General features: G+C 50.0%; 2 protein-coding genes across 2 annotated transcripts; one reads left to right on the top strand and one right to left on the bottom strand.

The window, feature by feature from the left end:
• Positions 1–2,274: 2,274 nt before the first annotated feature.
• On the top strand, positions 2,275–3,745 carry LOC123447703 (GEM-like protein 1). The gene is made up of 4 exons (XM_045124336.1): positions 2,275–2,751; positions 2,846–2,935; positions 3,028–3,308; positions 3,393–3,745. Exons 1-4 carry the CDS (start codon positions 2,601–2,603, stop codon positions 3,567–3,569), a joined length of 699 nt encoding a protein of 232 aa, XP_044980271.1. The 5' UTR covers positions 2,275–2,600; the 3' UTR covers positions 3,570–3,745.
• Positions 3,746–4,024: 279 nt separating this feature from the next.
• LOC123447702 lies at positions 4,025–5,612 on the bottom strand. Its single transcript, XM_045124335.1, has one exon. The coding sequence runs from the start codon at positions 5,266–5,268 to the stop codon at positions 4,375–4,377; it is 894 nt and encodes a 297-aa protein (XP_044980270.1). The 5' UTR covers positions 5,269–5,612; the 3' UTR covers positions 4,025–4,374.
• Positions 5,613–10,764: the final 5,152 nt, after the last annotated feature.

The raw sequence follows: 10,764 nt of genomic DNA on the forward strand, positions 1-10,764 counted from the left end.
TTTTTTGCATTCTTGAACATTTTTAAAATTGCAGTATTATTTTTGAATGAGATAATATCACCACTAGTGCTTAAACTTGTCACCGATGTTCACTTTAGTGCTTGAACTTGAAAAATACGTCAAACTGGTTCTGGAACTTGGTACAAGAATACATATACGGTGATAATCTCATTCATAGACGTATAATGCATTGATGTGGCACTATATTCTGACTAACATGCACACGTGGCATGAGACCCGTTTAGAACGGATGACTTTCTTTATGAATATCACCATGACAACGAGCCCACATATGTCAACACAAAGAAAAACTAAACAATAAAAATTGTAGCCTTTTCGCCTCGAAAAATAAGCAGAATTAGCTACCAACTCTCCCTCCGAATTTACTCATACTCGACGGCGATAAAGACTCGTAATGTTCGTCGAGGAAGGCGTGTTACTTTTATTAAAAATTTGTAAAAACTTTGTCAACTATGATCACAGTAATAAAAATAAATTTTAAATATTTGTGTATCATAGATATTATACTGACAAATAGCATAACTTATTTATAAATTGTTCAAGTAATTTTTAAAAATATTCACACTTTTATTAACATTTGCTTGTAATTACTTTCACTCGTGACACATATTCATAACTTTTACATAAATGAAATATAGTCAGACGTAAATATTTATAATAATAAAATAATTTTAAATTTTTCATTGTTATGAATATTTTTTGTTTTTTGAATTTTTTTAAACAACAAACTTAGGAATTTCAAGATGTGCATATACATATTTAAATGTTTGAATAATTAGAAATATAGTTCTAAATTGTGATTTTCTTTATGATATTATAAACCATACAAACATTTTTATAACAAGAAATACAATTTGGGTTGTATGATTTGTTTAAAAAATGCACATTAATACTATTTAAAATTACTTGAACATTATGCTAAATAAGTTATATTTTATATGTATAATATTTATAACACACTAGTATTTCAACTTTATATTTATTACTATAATTATAATTTACGTACTTTTTTGCAAATTTAAGAAAAAAACTAACATTGACCACACTAATTCGAGCTCATTGAACCATACGGGTATCCCTAAAAAATATACGCACCAGTTTATTTATATAGATATGACGTTTACACACTTTGTACAACCAATCTTAATTAGAGGTGCGGCTAGCACACGTTGTCCGCTATCTCTAGAAGCTAGTTCAAATCATTTATATAACAAATTTTAACTAGGTTTTTTCTTTTGTGCTCACATGTGGGTCATAGAGACATATATAAAGGAAGTCCTTTGTTAGAAGTGCCTCTCACATCATGTGTGCATGCTAATCGAAATGCCGTGTCATGTCAACACATTATATGTCATATAGATAGGATTATCACTGTATTTGAACGCTCATGCCAAGTTCTAGAACCAATTCGATGTATTTTTCAAGTTCATGCACCAAAGTAATAATCAATGACAAGTTTAAGCAGCATCGGTGATATTACATCATGTGTGCATGCTAATCAAAATGCCGTGCCATGTCAACACATTATATGTCATATAGATAGGACTATCACTGTATTTGAACGCTCATGCCAAGTTCTAGAACCAATTCGATGTATTTTTCAAGTTCATGCACCAAAGTAAACATCAATGACAAGTTTAAGCACCATCGGTGATATTACCTCTTTTTGAATTCATGAACAATTTTTCATGAATTATCAAACATTTTTTCGAATTCTTGTGATTTCTTTGAATTGGCAAGCATTTTGAGATTCAAAACAAATCCAACCCATAAACATTTCTTGATTACGTGAACAATTTTTGGGGATTCATTATTTTTTCTAATGCATGGTTATATTTCAATGTGGCACACAAAGGGTAGCCCATTCGCAGGCAAATACTTTTAATGTTCTTGAGCATTTTTCAAAATGTCTGCATCGCGTGAAAACACAAACTTTTTTTGAAACATATGACCAATTTTTTAAACTTGAAACATATCTTTCGAGAACGCAAACAATTTTTGAAATTCGGGAAGTTGTTTTGAATTCTAGAACCAACGTGGCCGTGGCTGTAGCAGTACTTGGGCCCTTACCTTATCTCTTTCGGGGCCGAACCTGGAATCTGTACCCTCCCAAAAAAGAACCGGGTTCCGCCGTATGGCGGGCTTTCACCGTGATCCATCGCGGCGCAGCGCCGCACCAGTTGAGTCGGCCCGCCACGCCATGGCCGTTCTTTTCCTTTGTGGCGAAGGCACCGCCGGCACGGCACGGCGCACGAGCGGCAGTCGCACGCAGAGATCCCGGGCGCGGAGCCCCAGATATACCATCTGTCTACTCGCGTATGCGTATCTCCATCACCTGCACTGCACCGCACTCCTCCCTTTCCCCTTTCCCTCGATCCTTCCCCTTTGCGGACAAAAAGTAAACGCGCCAGAGAACCTTCGCCTCATCGCCACTAGCTCCGATTCTTCCCCGCCACCGCCCACCGCACCGCATCATTCTTCCTCATCCATCGGCGATCGGCATAAGTCAGGCGCCGTTCAAGCCCGTTTCCACTTTCCAGAGCCAGACCAACTCGTCGCGTGCCGGATCGGCTCCAGCCATGGCGTCGATGCAGCAGGCTCCCGCGCCGGTGCCGTCGGGGTACCCGCGCCCGCAGCCCACGGCCGTCGCCGTCACGGCGGCCAGCAACGGCGCCGGCAACCCCTACGTGCAAGTCACCCCGGCCAGCGCGTCCCCGTCCACCCGCCAGTGTGCGTAATGACTAATGACTCTCCTACACTCTGTCTGTATTCTCGTGCGTGTCCATCGGTTCTGACGCCGGCGTGCTCTCGCGCCGCCTTGCAGCCATCATGAGGGCGCTGGGGCGGTACGGCAAGCTGCTGGAGGACGGCACCCGCAAGGCCGCCGACACCACCGGCAACATCTGGAACCACCGTACGTATCTTTCCATCCCTGCCTCGATCGATTCCTCGCCGTGGATGCAGACTGACACCGTTTTGACTTTGGCGTCGCGCGTGGTCGGGCAGTCCGGACAGCGCCGAACATGGCGGACGCGGCGGTGGCGCGGCTGGCGCAGGGGACCAAGGTGTACGCGGAGGGCGGGCACGAGAGGGTGTTCCACCAGGTGTTCGGCGGCGTGCCGGGGGAGCAGCTCCGCAAGGCCTACGCCTGCTACCTCTCCACCTCCTCCGGCCCCGTCATCGGCACGCTCTACCTCTCCACCGCCCGCCTCGCCTTCTGCAGCGACTCCCCCGTCTCCTACCACGCCCCCTCCCCCACCCAGCCCCCCGAGCCCATGTACTACAAGGCAAGCGCATCCTCCCTTCCTTCTCCCTCCATTAGCTTCAGTTAACTCAGCAATCCCATTCATTCACGACCGGTTGCGCTGCAGGTGGTGCTTCCGCTGAACCAGGTGAGGGCGGTGAGCCCGTCGGCCAGCATGTGGAGGCCGTCGGAGCGGTACATCCAGGTGGCCACCACCGACAGCCACGAGTTCTGGTTCATGGGCTTCGTCTCCTACGACAAGGCGCTCAAGCACCTCTCCGACGCCCTGCAGCGCCGTCCCTAGTCGCTGCCCATCCGTCCGTCCGGCTGCACCATCGCAGATTCGCAGCTGCTAAGCTCCACTTCTTCGGCGGTAGCACTATCCTGTCAGTGACTGATCAGTGTTTGTACTTCATTCCTGTACCGCAACTTGCCCCATCACCAGTTCTTGCTCTGGAATAATAATAATAATAATAATAATAATAATAATAATAATAATAATAATAATACTCTACTTATAAGGCACCGATAAAGGCTCCGTTGCCTGCCGTCAGTATCGCCAACCACTTCGCACCAAGAAAGTGTTACTACTGATGAGCAGCGCTGGGTACGGATAAGAAAGCTTTAGGCGTCGCAAGTACCAGCCCTTTCATACTCAAATCCGTTGCTGGATACAGTGGCGCCCAAATCTAGCTGCTAGGAGTAGTAGGTTTCTCACGCCAGCCTCTGCTCTCGGATTACAGAGCTTTGCATTGTATGTAATGTAACCCTGAACCTCGCATAAAATTACAATCTGCAGCTTGTACAGTACCATAGTATCATTACAGTACACTTGGTGGTACAAACATAATAGCAGCTAGTCAAGTGTCTCACAATTTACAAGTTACAACAACGTTACATGGCAAAACTGTTGTCGCCGGCGACGGACGGACTTGCGGTCGATCGAACTTGGTCTATATAGACTTCACTTCATCATGCACGCATGGCATGGAGATATGGCGGACGACGTGAACTCGCGACAAGCTCGGCGAAGCGGTGGTGCACGCGGTACGTGCTTGTGTGTGCAACTATGGGTATAACTGATGGATGGAATGGAAGGATGCGGTGCATCAATGGAGCGGCGCGGGCGTCCGCGGGTGCAGGCGGTCGTCGAGGTCGGAATTGTCGACGCGGCTCTTGAGCGCGGCGAGGCGGCCGCGGACGCTGAGGTCGATGGTGTGCGAGTCGTCGAGGCCGTAGCAGACGACGAAGCCGGCGATGAGCGACGGCTCCACCACGTTCTCGATGGCGAGGTTGACGAAGCCGGTGATCCGGCGCATCTTGCGCGCGATGAGCTCGGTCTGGCGCGCGTCGAGCGCCACGGCGGACGACACGACGACCCGCAGCGCGTGCAGCGGGGGCGCGGCGCCGGCGCCCTCGCCGCCCTCCTCCGCGATGGACGTCATGCTGTCCCGGTCCAGCAGCGAGCGCAGGAAGTTGAGCGTGACCGGCTGGAACGGCGGCACCAGGGCCTTGTGCTGCTCCGCGCTCTTCACGGCGGCGGCCTCGTCCGCGTGCCCGGCGCCCACGTAGCTTCTGCTGCTGCTGGCCCGGCGCAGCGTCGTCGGCGCCTGCCACCTCGGGCCGGCGTCGAAGCGGAGCGACGCCGGCATGCCGTCCTTGGCTGCGCCGGCCGGGAAGGCCGCGGCCGCGGCCGCGTGGGCGCCGGCGGGGCCGATGGGCTGGTTGAGGATGTTCATTGGCTGGCGCGGGTGGGGGTCGGCGGGAGAAAGACAACCAGAATCGGGGTTTTGAAGCGGGGAGTGCCGGGCGCGGGGCCGGAGCAGGGGGTGCGTCCGTGCGTGGTGGTGGTGGTGGTGGTAGATAGTCGCTGCTGGCCACAGCTGGGAGGAGATAAGGTGAGGTGAGGCCAAGGTAGGGGCGAGGCGAGGCGAGAGACGGGGAGGCGAGGGAGAGAATTTGGCGCGCACACGATGCGGCCCCGGCAGCCGCACACGCCCCATCCGGAGGAATCTCGTGTGCTGCTGGTCATGTGGTCCCCGCGCCCTCCCTCGCGCGCGGCGCCGCGCCCCCCGCGCCGCGCGACGAGCCGTCTGTCACGTTTTTCTCGGCACGGCGCGATTATTCACGGACACGAGAACATGACTGTGTTTTGTGGCGTACCACATGCCGTGCTGCTGGCGACGGCTCAGGGCAGGGCCGTCGCTGCCCTGCCGTGCTGCGCTTCTCCCTCTTTGGAGAAGGCTTTTTACAGGCACACCGCCCCACGTCTCCACTTGTAGTGCCCAGCAGAGTGCTCGTCTTAGTAGTGCTGCCTTTGCTTGCTGCGCTTGAGCTGTGATGAACTGAAACGAGGAAAGAACAAAACTACAGATGCTCGAATTGATGGAGTAGTTGGTGAGCAAGATCTGAGAGGAAACCTACAGACGAATTGATGGAGTGAACGCCACGCAGGCCCAGAGGCTCGATGTCATGTGCTGCTCGGCCTTTTTCGGCGATGCACGCCTACTGTGCTGCCACTGATCCAAGCGGACGGCTCTGCGGTCGTCCGGGTGTCCAGATACTTGTCTCCACAAAAACCAGAGCTGGTTGAACCGCTTGCTGTAAATTAAGCTGCACTAAGAACGTTAGCTGCACTTCCCCCCATGCGGTACTAAACTCACACTAAACCTCGACAACGAAATTGTACTCAGTCGCACACACACAAAAAAAAGGTGAGTTGTACTACTGTTATCTCCACAACAGCTAGCATTGCCAAACATGGTGATCGATCGCCAATGAACACCCCATACCGTCTGTATTGAACACCTGATTCTAGGTGTTTAAGAAGTCAAGATGCAGCCGCAAAAAAAAAAAAAGTCAAGATGCAATTTGAGAAAGAAAAAAAAGTGAAGATGCAGGTCTCCTTACTTGCAATATTACATTTTACATCATTTCTTTACCTAATAATAAAGAGGCTATCGCTTCCATCGGAAAACCCACTGCGGTATTTTTATAAAAAAGTCCCTGTGCTTCTAATCTGATTGACCAGATTTTGTTTGACTATTTCCCCTCACCGGTCGTCTTCGCAATCTATCTAGGAGCCAACAAAAGAAAAGGCCGCTTCTTCCTCCCCACGCCACCCAGCCTCCTGCTCCCCAAGGGTCAACGCCACCGATAGGCAGCTCGTTTCCCCTCCTCCCGTGCCGCTCCTCCTCCTCCTCTTCCTCTCAGCGCGCGCGGCGGACACGGGCCCCCTGGCGGCGGGGCTCGTGTACCCAGGCTTCACCGCCTCTGGCTACGAGTACATCGACACCCGCGGCGCCTTCCTCGAGTCCAACAACGGCGCCCGAACCAACCGCGACGCGGGTTGAGGCACCGCGCCGAGCACGCAGCCGGAGTGCACGCGCCGACCGGAACGCCGGTCTGGTCCGCCAACCGCATCGACACCCGCGGCGCCTTCCTCGAGTCCAACAACGGCGCCCGAACCAACCGCGACGCGGGTTGAGGCACCGCGCCGAGCACGCAGCCGGAGTGCACGCGCCGACCGGCACGCCGGTCTGGTCCGCCAACCGCATCGGCACCCGCGGCGCCTTCCTCGAGTCCAACAACGGCGCCTTTCGGGCGGCCGTGCATAACCCGTGCACAACCCCACAACGCGCCGACCGGCACACCGGTTTGGTCCGCCAACCGCGACGCGCCGACGGCGTCCTCACGCCGCGTCCAGCTTTTCGCGCGCGCCGTGCTGCACGCGCCGACCGGCACGCCGGTCTGGACCGCCAACCGCGACGCGGGTAGAGGCACCGCGCCGAGCACGCAGTCGGAGTGCACGCGCCGACCGGCACGCCTGTCTGGTCCGCCAACCGCGACGCGCCGACGGCGTCCTCACGCCGCGTCCAGCTCTCTGCGCGCGGGCTCTCTGTGACGGATGCAGATGGCAAGATGGTGCTCTGCTGTCGGTCAGGAGGTCCAACAGGGGAGGCACCGCGTCGAGCACGTAGCCGAAGTGTGTGGGTAGGTCGCGCCCGAGTGAGGGAAGGGCCGGCTCTGCCATGTCTGATTTGGACTCTGTTTGTGTCTGTGACCGTGTCCTGCTACAACTCGGTGCTACGTGACGAGGGTGCTACCTGACGAGGATTGGTCTTCTCTCCTATAAGAAGCAACGATTCTGAGCTGTAATCTCCATCAGGTTGCGTACTTGGACCAGAAAAAAATACATCAAATCCTGGAGTTGGACGAAATAAGCATCATGTGGCCTTCAAGTTCGACGGAGGCAGAAGCGACAAGTTCGCCGGAGGTAGAAGAATCGACGGAGGTAGAAAAATATCCATCGAGCCATCCAATATTGTCAACAATGGCTAGACCACAAGTATGTAATATAATACATTGTCTGTCAGATATTCATTGGTAGATATGTTCAGTGTGTGTGACTTTTTGACTGCTGTTGTGTGTGAATTTGTTCTGCCCACTATGTATATAATCACTAAGCATTCAAAATTTGATTATCTAGGCAGCTTTTAGATCACATGAACTATAATAAGAAACGACAGTGCATGCTTCTAGGCTCTGCCCGCCCCTTAGCCTACATGCCTCGAGATAGCCTGATAAACTCACTCTCTGGGCCGACTAGATCTGAGAAAGACTTTGATGAAAAGTATAACTGACCTGTTAGGCAGAGAAGAAGCAACGACAAGGCAGCGTTGTTGGGTCAAATGGCTAAAAGAAGGTGATAGAAGCACTGGCTTTTTTTCTTGCAACAGCTATAGGTCGAGTCAGGCTTTTTTTCTTGCAACAGCTATAGGTCGAGTCAGGACATGTATCTCTTTTGGTTGTGTGTCGAGAAACTCAGCAGCATACTAAAATTCAGTGGACCTTTATGCTTTCACCCAAGGAACCAAGGAATAGTATCTTAAGCAGGAAACTGTATATATATATATATCTCCCTGATAATAAAGCAAATTGGGTTTCTGGTCGTCCGTCATGTCATTTTTGCAAAAAAGCCCCTGTTATTTTCAATGTTCAACCCGCGGTCCTTCAGATACACAGGCTCTCCTCTTTCCCTCGCCTCCCGATCTAGGCCGATGGTGTCTCCCTGGCCTCCCGATCCCAGCCTCCAGGAGCCGGCGGTGCGTGCGTGGCTTGATCCGGTGCGGCGTCGGCCGCCGGCAGACGCTGGTGGTCGCAGCACCCTGCACCACCGTTCCCCGCCTCATATCCCCCTCTTGCAGCGGCTTCGGCGGTGGCCGCCGATTCAGAGCAGCCCGCCGCCGGATCTCCTCCTCCTCTAGACGCCGGTGCTCGCAGCACCTTGCACCACCGTTCCCCGCCTCATATCCCCCTCTTGCAGCGGCTTCGGCGGTGGCCGCCGATTCGGAGCAGCCCACCGCCGGATCTCCTCCTCCTCTAGACGCCGGTGGTCGCAGCACCCTGCACCACCGTTCCCCGCCTCATATCCCCCTCTTGCAGCGGCTGCCGTTCGGGGAGGAGGAGCCAGACGAAGGGGAGGTGATATCATCTTTACATTTGACTCCCCAATTCTTTGTACTCACCACAATAATCTCATCTAAATCCTCATCCTGCGAATAAACAGGCTGAAGATGTGATGGGGTCTCTTCTCACAGAGTATCTTGGTTCGCCACAGCAGCACACTACAGCTTCTGAAAGTAATTCAGAAGTTAATGCTGCAGGAAAAAAAGAGGATATAGTTGATGGTGCAGAGAATAATGATAAAAGTATGGACAACTTAACAGAGGAAAATGACAATGGTGAAAGTCAGCAGTGGGAGACAAATCAGCTAATCATCCCACTTGTTCTAGCAAAGAGTTGGAAGGTGGACATGAGCAATGCAATGAGGCTGTTCGTAATCAAAACAGCGAGGAACCATCATCATTGGTCAATGATGAGTCCGTTGATGCAAAAGCAGCTGACGGTTCGGAGCACATCAAAACATCTAATAATGATGTGCTTGCAGCTACTGGATGTCAGTTCAAGAACTTTGTTGCTATTGTAGATCCTCCGCATGCTGGGCTCCACCCTACTGTAAGTAAATTTCAGTCTTTAGTTTTCTTATGATAAATAGTAGTTACTTTTATGTTTGGAAATGCTTACTCAAGTCTTAATACCTGATACCTTGGAGCAAGGCTAGCCCTTTGGTTGCTTGAGGTTTAGTTATGTATGTCTTGTAGTGGTAACACATTGATGGATTTATGCTATATCGTTCTTGCCTGTGATATGTTGTTAAATGCATATCGTGAATGTCCATATAAATGAAGCATGCTTTAGAGAAATTTTGTTTTCAATAGACCTGGTGATTACTAGAGTAATGCGGTTGCATTGCGAGGTACAGTAGATATTCGGGGTTTGTTACGATAATAATACTACTAAACATCATGTATAGATTTGAATTTAATATGTAAATTACCATGACGTGAAGCTGTTTCATCCTGCAATATGACCCAACTAGCAAGCATGAACCTTATCATTTATGAATATAATTTGCACTACTGAATAACATCATGTTAGTTGATTCAAGCACCCCATGCTGATTGGTTCCATTCTACATATACATTGCTTTATTTTCTTTTCTGTATGCTGTTCTGGTTGTGATTGGACTACCGACCTTTTTGGAGGATCAGGCTCACATCTTGAATATTTAATAGGTGATCAAGGTATTGAGGACTCATCCACGCATCCGTTGTTAATGGGTGGCATCTGGAGATGGAGATGAATCTCACCAAGGTGTACGATATGGTTCCGGGCCTGCACAAGGACAAGTGCCCCAGGATCTTCAGTGTTTGGCTCAGCGACTTGGATGTGGGGCATATCGGCAAGCTATTCATCAGAACGACTGCGAGTTCGACGGAGGAAGAAACATTGAGTTCGCCGGAGGAACAATAACATCCCTCCAGCCATCCAATATCGCCTGCGTCGCACACACAAGATGTATGTATCCCCTTGATATTCACTCAATGTAATCGACTGTTTTAGATATTGTTTCTGTCCCCTGGCTCTGACTATGCCAGCTTTATATTGCTGAATATAGGAGCTTATTTTTTCTTGTTAGTTATTCAGTGATATTGGGAAGGGCATCTGAATGAACTATTCTTTCGGATTCCTGGACTTACATGTGTAATTGCTTAGACTCTATACTCAGTTGTTTAGCCTATTATCAATTGACAATATACTAAATAATTTGGCAGCGAACAAGTAGAGAAAACACTGATGCTCCCGTTCTGTTTTCAGAAAAGTAGAGATCATCAGGTTTCCAATTAAATCTACACATAAGATGCTGTTTTTATGTTGGATGGATCTCTGTTCTCTTGGCAGGAGATCTTTGAACATAAACATGCATTTTTTTCTACAATTTAAAACAAAATAGTGATTGTGTTTTGTTGTTTGCAATACTGCGATTCCATTTTCTCAACTTGAGCTTCAGATAGTTTTTCTTCAATGTGTTTGTGTTTGGATTGCCTATTTAGAATTCCCATTCTAGCTCTCCTACCGTAGTTCATCTCTTGAAA

The sequence above is a fragment of the Hordeum vulgare genome, chromosome 4H (genome assembly GCF_904849725.1).
Source record: "Hordeum vulgare subsp. vulgare chromosome 4H, MorexV3_pseudomolecules_assembly, whole genome shotgun sequence".
Taxonomy (NCBI): Eukaryota; Viridiplantae; Streptophyta; class Magnoliopsida; order Poales; family Poaceae; genus Hordeum; species Hordeum vulgare.

Bases quoted from the DNA above. Each gene is read 5' to 3' on its own strand.
- LOC123447703 (XM_045124336.1), top strand. From the start codon at position 2,601: ATGGCGTCGATGCAGCAGGCTCCCGCGCCGGTGCCGTCGGGGTACCCG. The intron at 2,936-3,027 runs GTACGTATCTTT...GTGGTCGGGCAG, and splicing joins CGGCAACATCTGGAACCACC to TCCGGACAGCGCCGAACATG. The intron at 3,309-3,392 runs GCAAGCGCATCC...GTTGCGCTGCAG, and splicing joins CCGAGCCCATGTACTACAAG to GTGGTGCTTCCGCTGAACCA.
- LOC123447702 (XM_045124335.1), bottom strand. From the start codon at position 5,268: ATGGGGCGTGTGCGGCTGCCGGGGCCGCATCGTGTGCGCGCCAAATTC.